General features: G+C 38.2%; 2 protein-coding genes across 2 annotated transcripts in view; both read right to left on the bottom strand.

The window, feature by feature from the left end:
- Window positions 1-8,395, bottom strand: part of ezrb (ezrin b) — a 37,117-nt gene extending 28,722 nt beyond the window's left edge. The window contains exons 1-2 of the mRNA XM_028605485.1: window positions 8,194-8,395; window positions 6,176-6,273 (exon numbers count right to left, since the gene is read on the bottom strand). Coding sequence (XP_028461286.1) covers window positions 6,176-6,273; window positions 8,194-8,371 — 276 coding nt within the window. The 5' untranslated portion in view covers window positions 8,372-8,395. The remainder of the gene's footprint in view (window positions 1-6,175; window positions 6,274-8,193) is intronic.
- Window positions 8,396-10,702: 2,307 nt separating this feature from the next.
- On the bottom strand, window positions 10,703-14,350 carry rsph3 (radial spoke head 3). The gene is made up of 8 exons (XM_028605762.1): window positions 14,078-14,350; window positions 13,784-13,865; window positions 13,539-13,680; window positions 13,273-13,418; window positions 12,678-12,881; window positions 12,237-12,399; window positions 11,914-12,000; window positions 10,703-11,045 (listed from the first exon to the last, which is right to left on the bottom strand). Exons 1-8 carry the CDS (start codon window positions 14,185-14,187, stop codon window positions 10,984-10,986), a joined length of 996 nt encoding a protein of 331 aa, XP_028461563.1. The 5' UTR covers window positions 14,188-14,350; the 3' UTR covers window positions 10,703-10,983.
- Between the last annotated feature and the right edge of the window lie 4,639 nt (window positions 14,351-18,989).

The raw sequence follows: 18,989 nt of genomic DNA, 5'->3' as shown, positions 1-18,989 counted from the left end.
GGGTGTCCTGAACAAACCCGCCATTTTTTAATAGTTTAGTCAGCAGTGGGTTTTTTGCAGCCACATGCCGAGAATCAACAACACGCCGACGTTCTGTGTGTGTGTGTGTCGTGTTAGGTCACGGCAGTTTCCCGCGGCGTCGCTATGAAAACGAGCCACACTCGCCTCACGCATGAGGCGGTACTAAATCTGCAATGGAAAAAGGAGGACGGGCACCGCGGCCGAGTTGGGCCGAGTAGAGCTGGTACTAGCAGTGGGTAATCGCCATTACTGACTTAAATGGCTTAAATCCTTCAGAGAGGGCAAATCCAATAGGATTGGATGGAAAGCGCCTCACCACAGTGCTGTCCAGGATATTGTAAGAATACAGTAGTCTAGACAGTGGATTTTCAAGGACACCCCATTTTTTTCCATTAATGGGTTTCTGTGACTCACTTGGGATCAAAACCCAGGATCTGTGGCAAAGCAAACTTTGCTTTACTAACAAAAACTCACATAGAGTGTTCAGCTCTGTCCCACAGTGCCACATGTGCATACAATTTGAGTCAAACAGGGATGTCTATAGCTTCAAGTCACAGCAAAAAAAAGCAATGGAAGCACTGCATTTACTTTACACAGCAAAACAAAGATCTCCTTTCAGCTGCAGAGCCCCAGCAGTCGCTCGCTATGGTCATCTACATCTCTAGTGGCCAGATTACCAAAACCTAACACAAACTTGCAGCAGAAAGGATCAGAAACTGCCATAATAAGTGCTATTTTGAACCCCCCCTTTTTTTTTTTAAAGTGATTATATGATTTGATAGCAGCAGCTCTAACAGATTTGGGATGCTTCTCTCAACATCAAGTCTTTATATACAGCAGTTACAGATGTAGCACCTAGACAAACACCCTAAGCAGCAGAGAATGGAATATGCGAATGTGTGGAGCAGACAAGCCAACACAAACCACTGAGTGAGTGATATCTGATCTCAAAGTAGGTCCTCCAACGGTAACTCACAATAAACTGAGACCATTCAGAGCGGTAAAGAAAACATGACACATATGCTAAAAATATACCGGGCAAGGGCCCAGAGTTCCACAATGAGCAACTTTAGGCAGAGGAAAGTACAGGTGTTCATATTAACCGTATAAACCCCTGCTTCATAAGTCACAACAGTCATAACTGACTCAATCATTTTCACTACAGGAGCATATATTTTCCCACTGTTGGTGGAAGGTGCAATGTTTTGGTTATAACAACAAGTAACGAAAGCTAACACAGACGTAGAAACAGTACATTACAGAATAGAGGACCGAAAAGAGTGTGCAGGATTTCTTGGCTCTTTCATGGTAAAACACTTTTTGGTACATAAAAAAAATCAAAAATAAAAACATTTAAAAAGGAATACTGTAGTTTGACATTTTGGGAAATACACTTATTCAGATGAGAAGATTGATACCACTGTCACGTCTGTATGGTGAATACTGTATGTAGCCAGTAGCTGATTAGCTAAGCTTAGCATAAAGACTAAAAAAAGCTAGCGTGGCTCTGTCAAAAAGGAACATCCAACTTACAGCACCTCTAAAGCTCACTAATTAAAATGTTATTTCATTTGTTTAATTTTTACATAAACTGAAGTGTAAAGAGATAGAGATATATATATATAGTTTCAAGTATTCATGCTAAAGCTAAACTAACAGTCTTCGAGCTCTAGCTACATATTCACCGTACAGAAGTGAGAGTGGTATCGATCTTCTCAACTCTAAGAAAACTAGATCACAGTATTCCAAGCAAAAGATAGAAACGTTATCATATTAACCCTTTCGCCTTAAACACCAAGTTCCCAATCTAAATGAACAAATGTGAAAAAGTAAAAAGACAAGAAAATAAAACTACTAAGGCAGTGACCTCTCATAATTGCTCTGTAATATATCCCAGATCTACCCGCCACTCCCCCAAGATAATCCACAGAAAAACTATAGGAGGTAACATTTACAGCTAGAGCTGAGAAGATTAATCAATTCAACAGTAAGTCAATTGACAGAAGGATACTACTCTGTAAATTAATCAATCAAGCCATTTCTTCAAGAATGCCAAATATGTCCTAGTTCCAACCCGCCCTTCTCTGTCACATATAAATATAATCATGACCTGTATATCTTCCCTTCAGACTTTTCAATGGGGGGGGGGGGCACCCTGGGCATGTTAAATAAATAAGGTGGTCATCACCTCGCTAGTTAAACTGTGAATAGGTTGCACTGCATTCTTCAGTGAAGACCATTCAATATTTAACCCTCTCTGCATAGTTTGCATGACTTTACAAGATTCTTTTGTAATGGGAGTCACCATGGAAATCACTTAAATGGTCTGAGAGTAATAGAACCATAAATGACTGTCTACTGTTGAAAGAGAACCGGCCTATTTGTGTTTCTATTGTGTTTAATTGTTTTAGGAAGTGACATATCTTATAAGTATACTTTCAAAGGCTCGGTCAACATTACGTACATACACGTAATTAAAGAATGAGAGTTGTAACCATTTTTTCCAATTGGTTCCATTTTTGGATTTGTGAATCAGGTCTCGAGGGTGTTCCAGGCATGATTAGTTATTAATTATTTAAAAGAACAAATACTAACAATGGGATATGAACATGAAAAGGAAACACCCATCCATGTTGATCATGGCCACACCTTGTATGGTTTGTGTCTGACTGGGCTGTGACCGTAAGGAAACAGGATTCTGGGAGAGCCAAGGAGCGCTCTCCTTTACTTCTGACAATGTGTCATTCAGATAAGTAAAGCGTGAATCACACAAGCACCAATACAGGAGTCTCGACTGCTCCTCAAATCTGGTCCAACGTCGTGCCGCTGGGCGTCTTGGTCCTCTGTCATAAAGGTTTCTCTTTTCCAAACAATGTTGGAATGTTAGATTCCATGCCAAGTATCGGAGCTGAAATAAGTAAGACTGCCTGTAGGTTTCTGTGCCAGTTAGAATTAAATTTAAGGCAAGTTGTCACTTCTATCCTTTGATCTTTGCTTTTCAGGGACTACACTTACTTCACGAATACATTCCCAAACTTGTCCATAACCTTGTTTTAGGTTTTCATGACTGCTCAACCTCATCTGATGTACGGCAACCTTTAAATGTGTTATGGCATTTTGATTCAAAGATTTCCAGGGGGGGCATTGAATTTTATTAGATAATAATTAGAAGTGAAGAAAGACAGAGAAGGTCAGGAGAAAGAGACAATGGGTGAGGATGCTGGATTCAAATCTAGGATGTAATGTAGAGTTTATGGCGGGTATCGAACACCCAAAAATGTATGTATCAAATCACTTGCCCTAAAGATACAGGTGCAATTTTGCTCCCCAATTACTCTTGCTTGTTGTACAAGTAAATTGAAAATTAAAATTGCCATGATGTTGTTAGAAAAAGCAATCTGATACTCCTGATGGGGTTCTGGGTATGTTCAGCACAAAAACAAGAAGAAGGTAAGCCATAAACTGTTGTATTTATTATCATCTCTATTCCAGTAATCTGGATCCACAGAGGTACATTTCCTGATTTTGCCCTTCACCTTCCGCTCTCTGTGTGTCGCTGTACTCAAAATCCCTTCGATATGGGAAACAATAATAACCTTTGAGCTAGGAAGTGTAGCCAGACCTTACTCCACACCGCTGTGGAGATAGGTCTGGCAATGCAAGACTACTACTCCACTTATATATTATGTTTAACATGATACTATACAAATGGGTGGGGAATTCAACTTGAGCTGTAACAATTATTGGATCAACTATTTTGATAATGGATTATTTGTTTATTTTTCAAGCCACAATGCTGAATAATGTATCTCTCAAATTCAAGGTGTGCTGCGGACTATTTTTTATTTTTTTTAAACACTGTATATACTAAAAGAATCATCGATGAAATAATGAGCTGAGCTGAATTATTAATAATGAAAATAATTGTTAGTTGCAGCCCTAAAGTAACATAAGGCTTAGGCCTATCTGACTGTAGCTTTTGATGTTGTTTCCTGTCATCTCACTATCTCCTGCCTCCCACGCTTGTAATATGTTTCCGGCTACAGACTTAAGCCACTGACACTCGTCAAACTAGTAATCCTAATTACACATTTTTTACAGAATTCAAAATATAAACCCTTATATGCATATCACCAAGGCTAAAAGTGAAACTCAACATTTGCAGGATTAGTTTTAAAGGACAAGGCTTTCTGGTGGTAACAGCACCGAAGGAGCAACTTCATTAAAACAGACTTAGTGTCCTATTGATATTTATGCTATGTTGCAAAGGCTGTGTAGTCATGAGTCATGAGTGGAAGAAACAAAAAAAACTAAAAATACAAGGCATGGATTCTTTTCTTGATATTATGGAAAATAAAAAGTCTAACATTAACATCCAAGAAGGCTGCTTTGTGGCAGCTAGACTCAGCCGCTATCAGACAGTAATGATGTCATTTCCACAGCGACACTCATGACAACCGTTCGGCCGTTCCAAACAAAACGACAACACACTTTATGACACTGACCGGGGCTTTCGTCTTTGTCATCACAATACGCTGCTCTGTTCAGCAGCAACCGGTCTCTGTCAGGATCCGAGCAGCGTATTAGCAGCAATTTATACTTCTGGATTTTGTCTCTTTTTAACTAAAAGCTTTCCAAATGTAAACCGGTTTTATTTATTATTAACTATGTTTTAGGTATCTCTGGACTTTCTATTCTACTTTTTAAATAAAGAACAGGGTATAGAGAAAGGTACTCATATCCATGTCTAACACATTTCCATTACATTTTCCTTAATACTGTAGAACACACATAAGCCGTTATGCTAGAAAATTTCCAAACAGTATGCTGAGGGAGGGACACCCTCCATGTGCAACTGTACAGTATGTAATAGCTGGGGTGGGGCAAAACGAGTCAAGAATAATTGGAGGCAAAAACCTCTTCAAATATATGGCACCGCTTCATCAAATAATGTCTGTTTTTGTCTTTTAGTTTAGCTTTTTCAATGATGAAAAGTCATCGATACCGTAAATACTAGTCAACGTTTCACATTTTTACAAAGACTCCAAGATGACTATGAGAACCCAACATTTAGACTAAGTGGGGAGCAACCTCAAATTTCAGCCTGGAAAATAACTTCAAGAGAATAAGAGACAACCCTGTATTCATCACAAACTCCCGAGGATATAAACAAGACATTTTCCACCCCCCCTTGTTTACGATGTTGCACAAGTGTACAACATTATACATAATGATGTCAAAGACACAGATCCTGTGACTACGACTGCCACTGTAAGCACATTAAAATAGTGCTTAACTGTCCATGTCTATAATAGAAGTCTCATCATATTTGTTCCTAGCTTTGGAGCAAAGTGGATGACATTTACTGAAACATATAGGGACACCACCAGGATATGACAAGAGCATGTGACTTGAGCGGCATTCCCCTTTAAACACAGACACTACTGATTCTGTAAGTTTCTATGACAAAACTACATATTAAGTTATTGTTCTAGTTGTGATTCAGTCTCTAAATGTTATTCCTGTTAAGTTTGAAGGCCTGTGTTTTGTTTCTTGCTCATTGACTGAGAGTTCAAAAGAAGTGAAGTGAAGTTAAATACATGTACTTAAATTGACATGACAAATGGTTTACACATCACTCTACTTGAAAGTTGAGGAAACTACTCTGATGGTAACACCTGTCACTCCCAGGAAGTGATTCAAGAGTTCTTTTTTTTTTTTTTTAAACTTAGCAACAATAAAGTCACAAAATGTAGGGCCAAACATAAAATATCACCTCCCAGACCTACAACAGATTAAGTGTGGTTCAGATATGACATGTTCATACTAAATACAATATTATTATAAAGTAGCCTACTAGCAGCAGTGCGCTACCATTCACTGCACCACATATTTCACATTTTACCAACAAACTAGTACTGTACAGTACTGATAGTACCATTTAAATTAGCTAACTAGTTAGCTAAATTAATGTAAGAAAAGATGAAAAAAATCCTTCAACAAACAGAAGAGTATAGTCAATTTAGGACGTTTAATCTTCCATTAACATTACCGGTCATGTTTTAGCTAGCTAGTTAAGTTTGACCAGATATAAAGAAGTGATACAACAAGCAGTGACTGAATAAATCAAAGGCGTTACGTTAACATTACTTACTGCTTTGGGCATTGTCCTGTCCTTTTCCTTGCTCTGTGCGAGGAGCTGTTCAATAAAAAAGACTTTCCAAAGAGGAGACCAGTGCTCTGTGTGCCTTCCTGAAAACAGAGAAAGAGGAGAAACTAGTTTCAGCCACTTCGGCGTTACTTAAACCCGGGTGAGAGCAGTTCGGCACTCCTGCGGGTGACAGTCATCAGGATGAATCACCGCCGTGAGCCGAGAACCAAGTTAACAGCGGCTAGCTAGCACAACACAGGAAGCTACCCCGTCTGAACTTCAAAATAAGAGCACGAGTCTGGTCACTTCTGATCATTGGTGTTTCTTCCACTTTAAGTCCTGCCAAGATTTCAAACCTTTAAATATCCTTATCTTTAACCTTAAACACTTTCAATTGTATATGAAAATATAATTTCTATTAAATAATGGCCAGATACCTAAAACCAAAAAAAAATATATATAAATATTATTATATTAAATTGTATTATCTCAATTATCTTTTCAATTAATCATTTTTATTATGAACTGTTCAACAACGGTGAAAAACATCCATCACAAATTCTCAGAGCCCAAAAAGAGGTCTTCAAATTGCTTGTTGTGTCTGATCACCCGTCCAAAACCCAACTTACAGTAACATAACACAGAGAAAAGCAGCAAATCCCTAACATTTAAGAGTAGGAACAAAAGAAGGTTTGACTTTTAGCTTTAAATTTGAATATAACTGTTGATATTTTAATCTTTAATCTGATATTTTAATTTAAATTGATTTGTTAAATATCTATTTGTATGAATGTGAAAAATATTCTCCACAAATTCTCAGAGCCCATGATGGCATTGAATGTCTTGTCCAACAGCCCAAAACCCAAAGATACTCAATTTACATTAATATTTAACAAAGAAAAGCATCAAATTATCACATTTGAGAAGCTAAAATATGTAAATATTTGGCGTTGTTGCTCAATATATGACTTACATGATTAATTTAAAAAATAATTGTCAATTAATTTTCATTTGATTGACTAATGAATTAAGCTACAAATCAACATAACAACAGTACTTCCATCTATAACCCTGATTAAATTCATAATACCGCAATAATCAAATACCTAATGTGTATCTCTCAAATAAAACTTTTTCTGTTAATCGAGTATAATTTATTTATAATTAGCTCTTTTAATCTTGAATATACCAATCCAACCATTTAGTGATTTAATCTAAAGGATTTAATTCTGAAATTTAAGACCGGAAGTCCCGCGGTTCTATTCTACCTTGACACTATTGACTCATCCAGCACCAGGCAGGTTAAATATGGTACTCAACGTGCCTCACCCAATAGCTATGATAAAGTTATAGTCCCCACCCTGCCTTGTTTTAGTCTTTTATTTTGATGCCTTCTGTTGCTAACAAACCCACACCCCAAGACAATTCAGATTAACGTTAATGGGAGCCATTTACACCACTCCTGGTCTGTATCGCTTTGTAAAGTCGCTAAAAGGCGAAGAAACAATGTTACATTACATTACAGATAACCATCAATAGTCAGGACCACTGCCCCAGTCGCATAATCTTTAAGGTTGTAATAATGTTAAAACATGTAACAAAGTGATGATTTTCAGGGTATATTTCCACTGTAGAGATTACCTCTATGTTATTGGGGAGGCTACACACCCACAGAGACGGTGAAACCTTTCAAGCCCAGCAAACGAGAAATGTAACCTCCTTGATCGCACCGGTAAAGGGCATAGGCTATCACTATAAAACAAATCGGAAACATAGTTAGAAGACCCAACCTTAGGGTATTTGAACTCAGGCTGCAATAATACTGTTGCCCTTTGTGCAGAGCTGTGTCGCAGTCATCCTCACTAGTTTATAATCCTACAGACACCTGTTGTGAGATTTGTCTCCTTTGTGCAGAGAGTGCGCCGAAAAAAAGTGTGAAAAGTAGGCCTATGTTTTTGAACAGCTTCGACCTCGCTTCACTGCAGACTGCAGTCAGTACGACAGACAGGTTGTCTACTTACTGGAAGTCGTCCTGGAGCGGATGAGGTTTGGATATGAGATAATTGCTCCGAAGCTCACAATCGCAGATTTCCCCTTCCTCTGTTTAGCCAGGCGCAATATGGCGCTCATCCATCCCACTGTAGTGATCCTGTTCCTGCTGTCACCGGTAGGCTGGAGGAGCACAGGTTCACAACCCATGGCTCCGGGGACCTGCGGGGGGGCTTTCCCACAAAACCAAAGACAGCTTTATTAGTGTTAAAGCACATTTTAACTGAGGGTGGTATTTCCCCACCCACAACAGGGCATTTAGTAGTTTTGAATATATAACCACATCAGTCAGAAAGTGATGCTTGGGGGTCGTTGGCATGGAAACTGAAGGTCTTGCATCATTGGGTTTAGGTGGCCCATAAAACCCCAAACTCAAATAGCCTATAGGTCTAGATTGAAAAACTGAAAAAGTTTGCTATTCTGAAAACATACTGTATAATGGCTATTACTTAGGCCTACAATAAATTACAATAAAGGCTATGGCTAATCTCTGGTAATACATTTGGACTTCCTGTGCTATTGTCTGTTTAATTCACATCAATGATTATTTGACTGAACATTATCATTTCCTCATTTTAAAGATCTACACCAACAATAGCTGTCCCAATTATTATCTCCTATACCAATAATCACTGATATTTAGTGTATATTTACCTAAGCTAAAAGATTTACCGTATTACCAACAAAAACATTTCAGCTGGTGTATTGTTTTATTTTATTTTAATGTTCAGACAAAACGTGACAAACTATGGAATAACATTAAAAAACACACAGTATGCTTACATATAGCCTATCCTACACAATGTAGCCTATAATGCCCATATCCTTCTTCCTAACAATTATATACGGTATTCTATGTGTATGAATCACACTTTTCAACTTAATTGACAGATTCTGCTCATTAGTTTCTATTATTTAGCTGTTTGAAGAAACATATTTGTGTAAGTCAGTTTAGCTGCGATATCTAATAAGAATACAATTATTTGAGTAATAACTATTAATACAATCTAACAATCTGACTCTGAACAAATACATGTAAATATCATGTATTAGGTGTGATCAGACTGAGGTGTCACCTGCCATGAGCCCTGATACATCACAGCCCAAACTTTGTTGGTTAATTGTAGTTCACTGGGGAAGTGCGCGTCATCCGCCCTGCAGAAGCGCTGCCAAGTGAGAGGGGTGGCGTCATAGCTGAGCTGGCCAATGAGGGGACGGGATTAAAATAGAGCCGTATATATCGGAGGTTAGACTACTTCTCAACATAATACGAAACCAGAGTGATGTGACGGTCCTGCCAACCACTGTGTGTACTCAAATGGCCATTGTCAACCACTACCATTATCAACCTTAACCCTTTCCTTTAGTATATTTGAACCTATTGAAAATAAAACAGTGGTAAAATATTGTTTTAGTAGGCTAATTTATTGATAAAGTACACACTTTTATTTCTATAGTACACAAACTAAAAAAAGCCCCTACTATGAAGATGATAAAACCCCCACTCATTTTTTGTCTTTTTTGTTTTGTTTTGGGTGGAAAAGGGAGTCTGTCTGGGCAATGCAAAACATTGTTGAATTTGCCTGTTACAGCATCTGAATGAACTGTTAGCAGAGCAATGCCAGATGTAAATGGATTTAAATTCACAGGAAGGCACTTTGCATGGCCCTCTAAATATTTGGAGTCCATGTTGTTCACCTCCTCTGTGACCGATATCTCCGTCTTGGATTCATTATTTTTAAGATACAAACTTTTTTTTTGTCTGATTTGCTGTTTTGAAAACCGGGACAGGCAGGAACTTTCTTCTGATTATTGGTAAAATAGACAAACACACGCCTGAAAGAAAAAGGTTGTTTTGACTAGCTATCACAGAAATGAGGTCAATGATAAAATACTAGGATCACTTCTTTTTTTAAAGCTGCAGCAGAAAACATTAAGGAACAGAAACATTTTTGTGTTTAGGAACTTCAATTCTTCCATTGGCAGCATCAATTGTAGATTCACAGCAAATGCCCACAAACCCTGCATGCTCACAAAATCTTTCCATACCAGTTTTATTGGTTTTGCAATGACGGAAACTTCACTGTTTTAAGAACTAGAAGAAAATAAAAGGTGACTGTGTTTTTTGTAAGAATGGCTCAGGGCCTCTAACATAGCCACCTCTGATATTACGACTGGAGTGTTGTGGGTTTTACAGTAATCTGTTTGACTAAAGTAGCCATGAAACTAATGAAAAAAAAGCTTCAGAAAAAAGAGATTTTCTTTCCAAGGTCAATAATGAACCGTTAAGCTCAATGACATATCTCCTTCATAGCACCAGGTTTTTGAATTTTCAATCTTTATACATTAACTGCAGCAAAACTCTGATATAACAACCCTCAGATCACAACATGATAAAAATGCTAATGCCGGAGTTGCTAATTTTGTAGGCCTACCAATCTCTAAAATATTTTGCAAAAAAAAAGAAAGTTACACAATCTCTTCATACTAATAGAAATCCCTGATTTATGATATACAAGAACAAGTGCAAACGTTTGCAAAAAAGGATAATACAAAACTGCATTATAATTTTTTCACTATATTCCCTACTAATCATTAGAATCATTATATTAATTTTAAGGTTGAAACAAATTACTTACACTGGAACAACATACACTAGTATTGTGTTCTCAAAGGGAAAACTTGTGTTAATTAAGTCAGTGAAATGTATTTTTATTTTTGAGAATGCATCCATGCCCTTGGCCTTTCTCAGTGAATCACTATCACTGCGTCTCCAGCTCTTTGAACATCTTCAGTCTTTTCCGGGTGACATCATGGATGATAGCTGAGAGAGAGAGAGAGAGAGAGAGAGGTTGAAGATGTTTCTGTGTACAAGGGCTGGGCGATATGGAGAAAATTAGATATCACGATATTCTTGACCAAATACCTCCATATCGAATTTGTGGCGATATGCTAGGGTTGACAATTGGTGCTTTAACAAAATAGCTTCACACTTAGATTTTAGATAAATAATCATCAGTAATGTAGATATAATGTCTAAGTGGGGAAAAGGCAAATAATAGAACAGCTAGAACAGTCTGGTAAGTTCAGAAAAGTACATTACTATACTGTAATGCAGCTTTTAAAACCACTAGAAGACAACACTTATGTCATACCACGATATTACGATATCCAAAATCTAAGACGATATCTAGTCTCATATCACGATATCAATATAATATCAATATATTGCCCAGCCCTATATGTTTGATATTAATGCCCTCTGTAATGTTAAAAAAGAACCACTAGATGGTACTCCAACAATGTCCATGACATGAACCCTGTGAAATATCTTTTAGCTGTCATCAGCCTGTAGAATATGTTGATGTCTTCCAACAACTTAGAAGAAGGGGTTTCTGACAATTTTCAGTTTGTATCCACAACTATTATGGGGGCAGCTAAGATTTTTCTTCTCCCTGCTTTTTTTAATCAAAAAATGTGTTATGTTGTGACAGATTGCGGCTTATACAGTTTGTGTACAATCTTGTGCTAGTAGTAACACTGAGGTGAAAAAAAATACTACAGAAAACCTGGAGGGAAAAGAAAAAAGCATGAAGCATTTAAGAAAGCAGGTTTTCAAATTAATACACTGCTCCGTTTAAACGGAGGGATGTCTTCTAAACAACAGAAGAAATTATACTGTATTTCCTTACTGTCCAGCAGCTCTCTTGCTGTGTATCTCTTCTCCAAACTGTTGTTAACCTCAGCCATCAGCCATGGGAAGAAATGATTCTCAATATCTGGAAATCAACAACCACAAATATGATAAAGATGTTAAACACTCATATCATTATCTTCAGTGCAGAGTATCAATAAGCTCTTCTGCTAGTAGTCACAGATGACGCTACAGATTTGATTCAATGCTGCTTTGTGCAGTGCAGCGGAGTGCAGTGATGCCCTCATGTGTCGGAAAGGTAGAAAATTGAGTTTGAATGGAAGTTGTTGCTGGAGAGCAATGCAGCAAAGGAAGGCTGACCTTTCTCCACGGGGTCATAAAAGTAGCCATGGCTTCTCAGTGAGGTAAAGACTGCAGGTAGGAGGTCAGCCAAGTACTGCTGGGTGTACGCCCGCGCCGCAATCTTCTCTGCAGTCTCTTTTTCTTTTTTCAGCACCTCCTTTTGCTGGGCAATTCTACGCCCCTGAGGTCAGAAAAAAAAAAAACTGTTTTACAGTATACAATGTTTATCAAAGCTGCTATAACTGCTAACCTAAACACTTGGCGTGTGGTCGCTCTTTCTAGCACACAGCACCACACACTTTGTAGGACTGTGGCAACCAGATGTTTGCTTGAAATAATTACAAGAAGTAGTTATATAGCCATGAAACTTTGAACAGAGACCACAACCTACAGTGACTCAAATTAAAAAACACACTCAGAAAAAAAGAAGGAAAAAAGATAATCATAGTATCGACATACTTTCTCCTCACTGCGGCGTCTCTCCTGCTCCTGAAGCCGCAGCACCTCTGCCAGCTCATTATTTCGGAGCTCTTCGAAGGCCCTCTGCTGGGCCCTCAGACAGGCCAGCTCCTCCTCCTCCATCACCTCCTCCAGGGACTGTTCTATTGTCTTACCCACCAGGACCTCCAACACTGGCTGCACCTCCCTGTCAAAGTCAAACAGCTGCAGAAGATACTAGTAATAAGTGGTTGTGCATTTTGAAACATTGGGTTTAATTTGATAAAAACCTTGAAACATTTGGCATTGACATCCTACATGACACTAATAGTTATAAAACAGGTATCCACAAATGTATTACTGCTTTTCCAAAAGTTGGAGGACTCACAAGAGACAGAATAACAGCAGAGGCCGAAAAACACATTGTGACTTTTAATCCCATATATGGGATATACAGTATATATGCTCCCTCAGAGCAAAATAAGACATTACAACTATAAACTGGACTTTATGTGTACAGAGGAGTTTCCTACAACAGGTCAATTATTTTAGTAGAACAATGTTAAGGCAAAGAGGTGTGGAAAGTGTTCCCAGACCTCCCACTTGGATTACCTACCTCTCCCTCCTCTATCTGTGTTTCAACATCTTTGCCAGATTTAGCAGGTATGAAGAGCGGGGTTGCAGGTTTGTCCAGGAAAGCATCAGTCTGGCACTCAACATCTGTAGCCACTATAACATCACTCAATTCTTCGAGATACAGCTCTGAAGGTCAAGAGCATTACAACACAGCTTTGGTTTCCAACAGCACGTTTGACACACCCATAATGAACTGAATATAGCACAGATGTGAAAGTTCTGAAGCTGTCAAGAGAAATGCCGCACCTGTTTGCACATCAATGTGTTTTCTGCCCTGCAGGGCCTCAGGAGTACTTGGTCTGAACTGCTCCCTGGCTCGTTTTCGAGCAATGGCTCTCCTCCTATTCTCCTGTTGTCGTTGTGCTTCAACAGGGTCTGGCTGAGCCGTCTGTCAAAGGTGGATGACAATACACATTTTTAAGATAAAATGGCAGAAAGAAAGGCAAAGCTTCCAGGGATCGAGCATAGTTAAATGGATGTTTCATACTTACAGTTGGTATGATTAGTTGGGCGTAAGTGTTTCCTCTGACAACACGACGGTCATACATAATGTTTCCATAATTGCTGTGTGTCCTACATTGGCAAGGAAAAACACAGTGCAGTCATGCAGTCAGCTGATTATTACAAGCTTTGTGTGTAAAATCTAAAAAAAACTATAGCTGTCAAATAAACATGAGTAAAAAGTACAATGTTGTGAGTAGTATAAGTATTGTGAGTAATATTGTGATGTAGCTAGGTTTATCTGCCTTCATTTAACGCTCGTTGTGCTGCACCAACATACTTACTGTTCAGACGGAGGCTCTCTGTATTTGGAGCGGTTCTCAACAGGTCTGGGGCGACTTGCGAAGGTGTAACTTTCGTTTGGAGCTCTATGGCTTTGTGAAACAAAAGCCATTTTTCTATCAGAAACTATCAGAAACCATCAAGTATCGCAGTTGTAGAGTAATATTTAGCTAACGTGAATGTTTGGGAGCGGACAGGCTACTTTCAAAGCTACTGTATAGCGGCTATCAACCTAGCTAGAGGAGAAGACGCATTGAACTGTTGTAGCAACCGTCTCTATGAAGAGCTAATGAATGTAACGGTCGTTACGTCACTTCCATAAGCATAAAACAGCAAACACAGTGACATCTGGTGGCTTGCAAAACGAAGAGCAGGCCATCCAGACGGACTGAAGTACTATCTTGAAGCACCTCTGATTTGAATAGTTTTCGTCTCATATGTGCAATAATACGGAGCCCTGGAAAGGTGACGCCTATCTGCGTGTTATTATTAAATCTTTCAATCAGAAGTGCTGCATTAAATATATGGTATTGTGCAATATGTCTAAGTAAATTCGTTCCTTTAATTAATGCATTATCCAAAAAGCCTACACATTTTTACTGACACAAAACCTTAATGTAGTACCTTATTGGTGTGCTTTAGGCTCAGTGTCACTGTAGGCCCATCTCTAATAATTACTACTACTATACTACAACTAGGCTACATATTGAACTGCTATTGTACTATACAGACTACTAGGCTACAGTAAATAGAGTAGGCCTACCTACCACTGCTACCACTGCTACACCACTACTAAATCTGCTGCTGCTTTTACTACTACTCCTTCTTGTCTATTACTCCTCCTACACTACTACTTATAATATATTTATATATATATATATATATATATATAAAAGGGCCATTTAGTAGCTGTTATGGAGCTTTGTATCATTACAATCTTCCTTAGCAGATGGAGTTTGCCCTGTTGTGGAAGTGTAGATGATTCTCATAGGCCTATTGTTTATACTTATCCTGAGCATTTTTAGGACTATCATTCACATTCATGTTAGCTTAGAGTTTTTTGTACAATCAAAAGCTAAATGGACCCTTGTAGCGAGACTGTTTTGTCAACTTTTAAAAGGTCAAGATTGAACTGTCAATCTAAAAGAAAATCATATAAGAAAAACTGTTACAAAATTAGAAATGTCAACAGACATCGAGTACCTTATAGTACAAAAGTTACAATGCTAATGCAAATGAGACTTTGTTTAAAAACTTTCACCACTAGTGGCTTTTCTTGTTCTGTTCCAACAGTTCTGAGTATAACATGTTGATGAAAGAACCACTTCCTGTAGCCTACAGATAAGGTAAAAGGTGACAAACAGTACTTCACTCATTAATGAGTTGCATAAGAAAAACTTAAAGTTGGAGAGCTGAAAACTGGTATTCTATATGTAAATTTGTTGCTGATATTACAATGGTGATTGTTGTACCTCTACATGTGTTGTACACTTTAAACATTGTACAAGCAAAACAAAACTGTTCACTAGCTTTGTTTTGCTAACTAGCAACACTGAAATGTGGGCAGCACGAGGCCTTTAGGAAAGGAAAGCAGAAACTCGACTCAAGATGATGTTAACCACAAAGCATTTTCAGCTCACATTTGAAAATTTGAAAAATAGGGCATCGCAACACTAACACTACACTAAACTGTATTTGTGAGTACAAAGGTGAAAGCTCTGTGGTCAGAGTGACGACTGAACTGGCACTTTTGTTTTCCATATCAGAGATTTTATGGCAAAGGTGATCGTGCCGTAGTTTTAGTAGGCCTATGTTTGATTTGTGACATAACAGACCACATTGGATCACACAGGATCATTAAAACTTTATTCACATCACAAATATGCTATATAGTAGTACTACCACTAGTTACTACTACGACTGCTGTTATATATACTACTACTACTACTACTACTACATTACTACTAGTGCTACTATGATGTTTTGTCAAAGTTTATGTGTAAGGTGGGGGTGGGGGGGCGGAACGAGAGCAAGAGCGGGCCGTCCAACAATGTGTTGGTCAGAGAACAGGCTCTTGCGAGGGATTCAGATTGCCACCTCGGAAACACGCCTGCGTTAAACCCATCTCCGCCATAGTTTCCAATTTTTTGGTACAATTGCCTAAGTGACTTATTTAACTGTAGAATCCAACACATTGTTGATAAAATATAAATAAGCCTAACTGTGTGTGTGTGTGTGTGTGTGTGTGTGTGTGTGTGTGTGTGTGTGTGTGTGTGTGTGTGTGTGTGCGTGCGTGCGTGCGTGTGTGGCATTTAGGGCCCGTCATAACAGCATGCACTGTGGCTCATCATAACTACCTAACACCACTGGGCAGGAATCATGGAAAACAGGGAACCAGGGGCGATACCAGGATTTTTTAAGTGGGGGGGCACAGAGGGGACCAAAAATTAGTCAGGGGGGGCCCAGGGGATTTTATCAGAATACAGCATAGATAATCTGCTTAGAAATATAGGAAATACTGTATTTAACTTGTTTTATTTTCAACAAATTGTGTATCCAAATACAATACACATTTTCGATGGACTCTTAAGGTGAAAATTTAGACAGTCATGATGGAAACATTAATTGGTCATATGACAAGGGCTGGGAAGTGCAATACAGTTATAGAATAAACTTGCCTCAAACTTCAACAAAGAAAACCTTGCTGTACACAGTTTTCAGATAATAGGAAACAGAAATAAAGTGCAATACACAATTTCTTTCTTACAGCAACAAGTGCTCTACAGTGAGTTCAATATGTTTCAATATGTTTCTACTTCTAAACTGGCCTCAAAATTTCAACAAATTACACAGATGCCATACAATGTGTGTTTAAAGTACATATCCATTTACCAAATAGAAAGGCAGCAATTGGCAGAACAGGCAGCAAAGTGACAGTACCAATGGAAATCAAATTTGTCAGATTGACTCCACTCTAGCCCAACGGAGTCGGGGGGCACCAGGGGGGCGCAATTATATTTCAGCGGGGGCGGGTGTCACCCCGGGGCCCCCCTCTAGACCTGCAACTGCAGGGAAAAAACTCAGAAAAACAAGAACACAAGGAATATTCTTCTCAAAAGATACTAGAGCTAAATGCATAGGTGTAGCTACCACTGAGACTGAATCAATGATCTGATTTGGCACAGAGTGGGACAAGAACCTGGCAGCAGAGCCTATACAAAATAGAACATGGGTTGATATGCTGGAGAGGTGACGAGCATGAATGGCAGGCTTGTAGGCTGAGCAGGGAGCCAGGAACCTGGACAGTGAGAGTGAGAGTGCACAAACACACACACACACACAAAGGCGCTGGGACATTAATGTGCTAGTACATAAAAACTTAACTTAATTCACAACACAAACAGCCAAATATAGCCTAGTAGCTACTACTATTACTACCACTACTACTATTACTTGTACCACTACTACTAATATATTAGCTACAACCACTATAGCACAAATACTACTATCAATACTAAGATGATATGCTATAGTTTTGCATATTTTATATGTTTTATAATGTATTTAATGTAAATAACCAAACAAATTACATGATATAACATTTCCAAGAATGATTACTTATTCACAACACAAACAGCCAAATATAGCCAAAGACCATGTTGGAGCTATGTCATGTTTTTTATTCTTTAAAAAAATAAAAAATAAATGACAGTCTGTTCGAGTGCTATGGTTTCTGTGTTCTATAGGGCTGGGACTCGCTCTCTTTGCTGCATGTGATATTGTTTATGCTTTAGCTGTCAAAACTCATTAAGCATTATTAAAGGGTAAAGTGTTCAGCTTGCCACTATGTTAGCCTCATCTCATTAGTGTTGACTGTAAGCCATGAGATTATGCAACCAGCAGGGCACACATTCATCTCTTTTCAGTGCAGTATTTTCATTACATTGTCCTCATCTCTTTTAATTTTTTAGGTTAATTCTAGACTTGTAGCCTTGATTCACTTTTACAAATCCACAAATTGCATTCAACGTTCTGGCATTTCTAATTAAACAGTGTAGTCTAGTGAAAAGCCTTCCTCAACATGTTGTCTCGCTCACTCAGCCTTTTTAAACAGTAGGCATAAATTAAGCCATCACGAAACCAGGTGGAAATAAAAATAAATAGGCATCCAAGTGGTGAAAATGATCTATTAGTGAAACAGTAATGTTCAGTAAGTAGCAGGATGCAAACAGGTGGTAATGGAAGCAGTTAATAGCAGTGAGGTTTAAACAGGCAATTCAGCCATTTAAGGACCAATTAAATGCAATTTAGTGCACTAGGCCTAAATAACTAATAAGTTACTTTATGAAGATTGTAATGCTCAGCTTTTGTTGAGCATGTTAATTCCCGTATATAAGATGTTTAAAGAGTACTGAGTGGTGCAGTAAGAGCGCTGGTTTCGCCTCTCTGATACTGCCCTGTTGGTGAAGGCTGTCGGATTAAAAAATGGACAGTTAACATTCTCCTTAAGGATTGCTAACATACATTATAGATAAGATAAGAAAGCACAGAGCTTTGTGCTGTGAAGATGCACAATTTTATCTATCAGCTCTATCATGGAAAAATATACATGACTTTAAGTCGGTTTATTGCATTAATACAACAAATACAGAAACTACATATATAGAATTAATTTTTTATGTATTTTTTTTTTTGTTATACTACCATTATGGAAAATACAATGATCGATTTCATAATCATTTATATGTTAATAATTATATGCTATGTACAGTTCTGCCTTTCATATTCAATAAGCGGTCACAGTGAGCTGACCATACTGATGAGAGCTGTACAATATGTTCATTGTGACATTAAGTGATGCACAGAACAAAAGGTTCTTCATAAAACAAAAGCTCTGGCTTAATTAACTGTTCA

The sequence above is a fragment of the Perca flavescens genome, chromosome 18 (genome assembly GCF_004354835.1).
Source record: "Perca flavescens isolate YP-PL-M2 chromosome 18, PFLA_1.0, whole genome shotgun sequence".
Lineage (NCBI taxonomy): Eukaryota > Metazoa > Chordata > Actinopteri > Perciformes > Percidae > Perca > Perca flavescens.
This window is presented reverse-complemented; position numbering and strand designations above follow the sequence as displayed.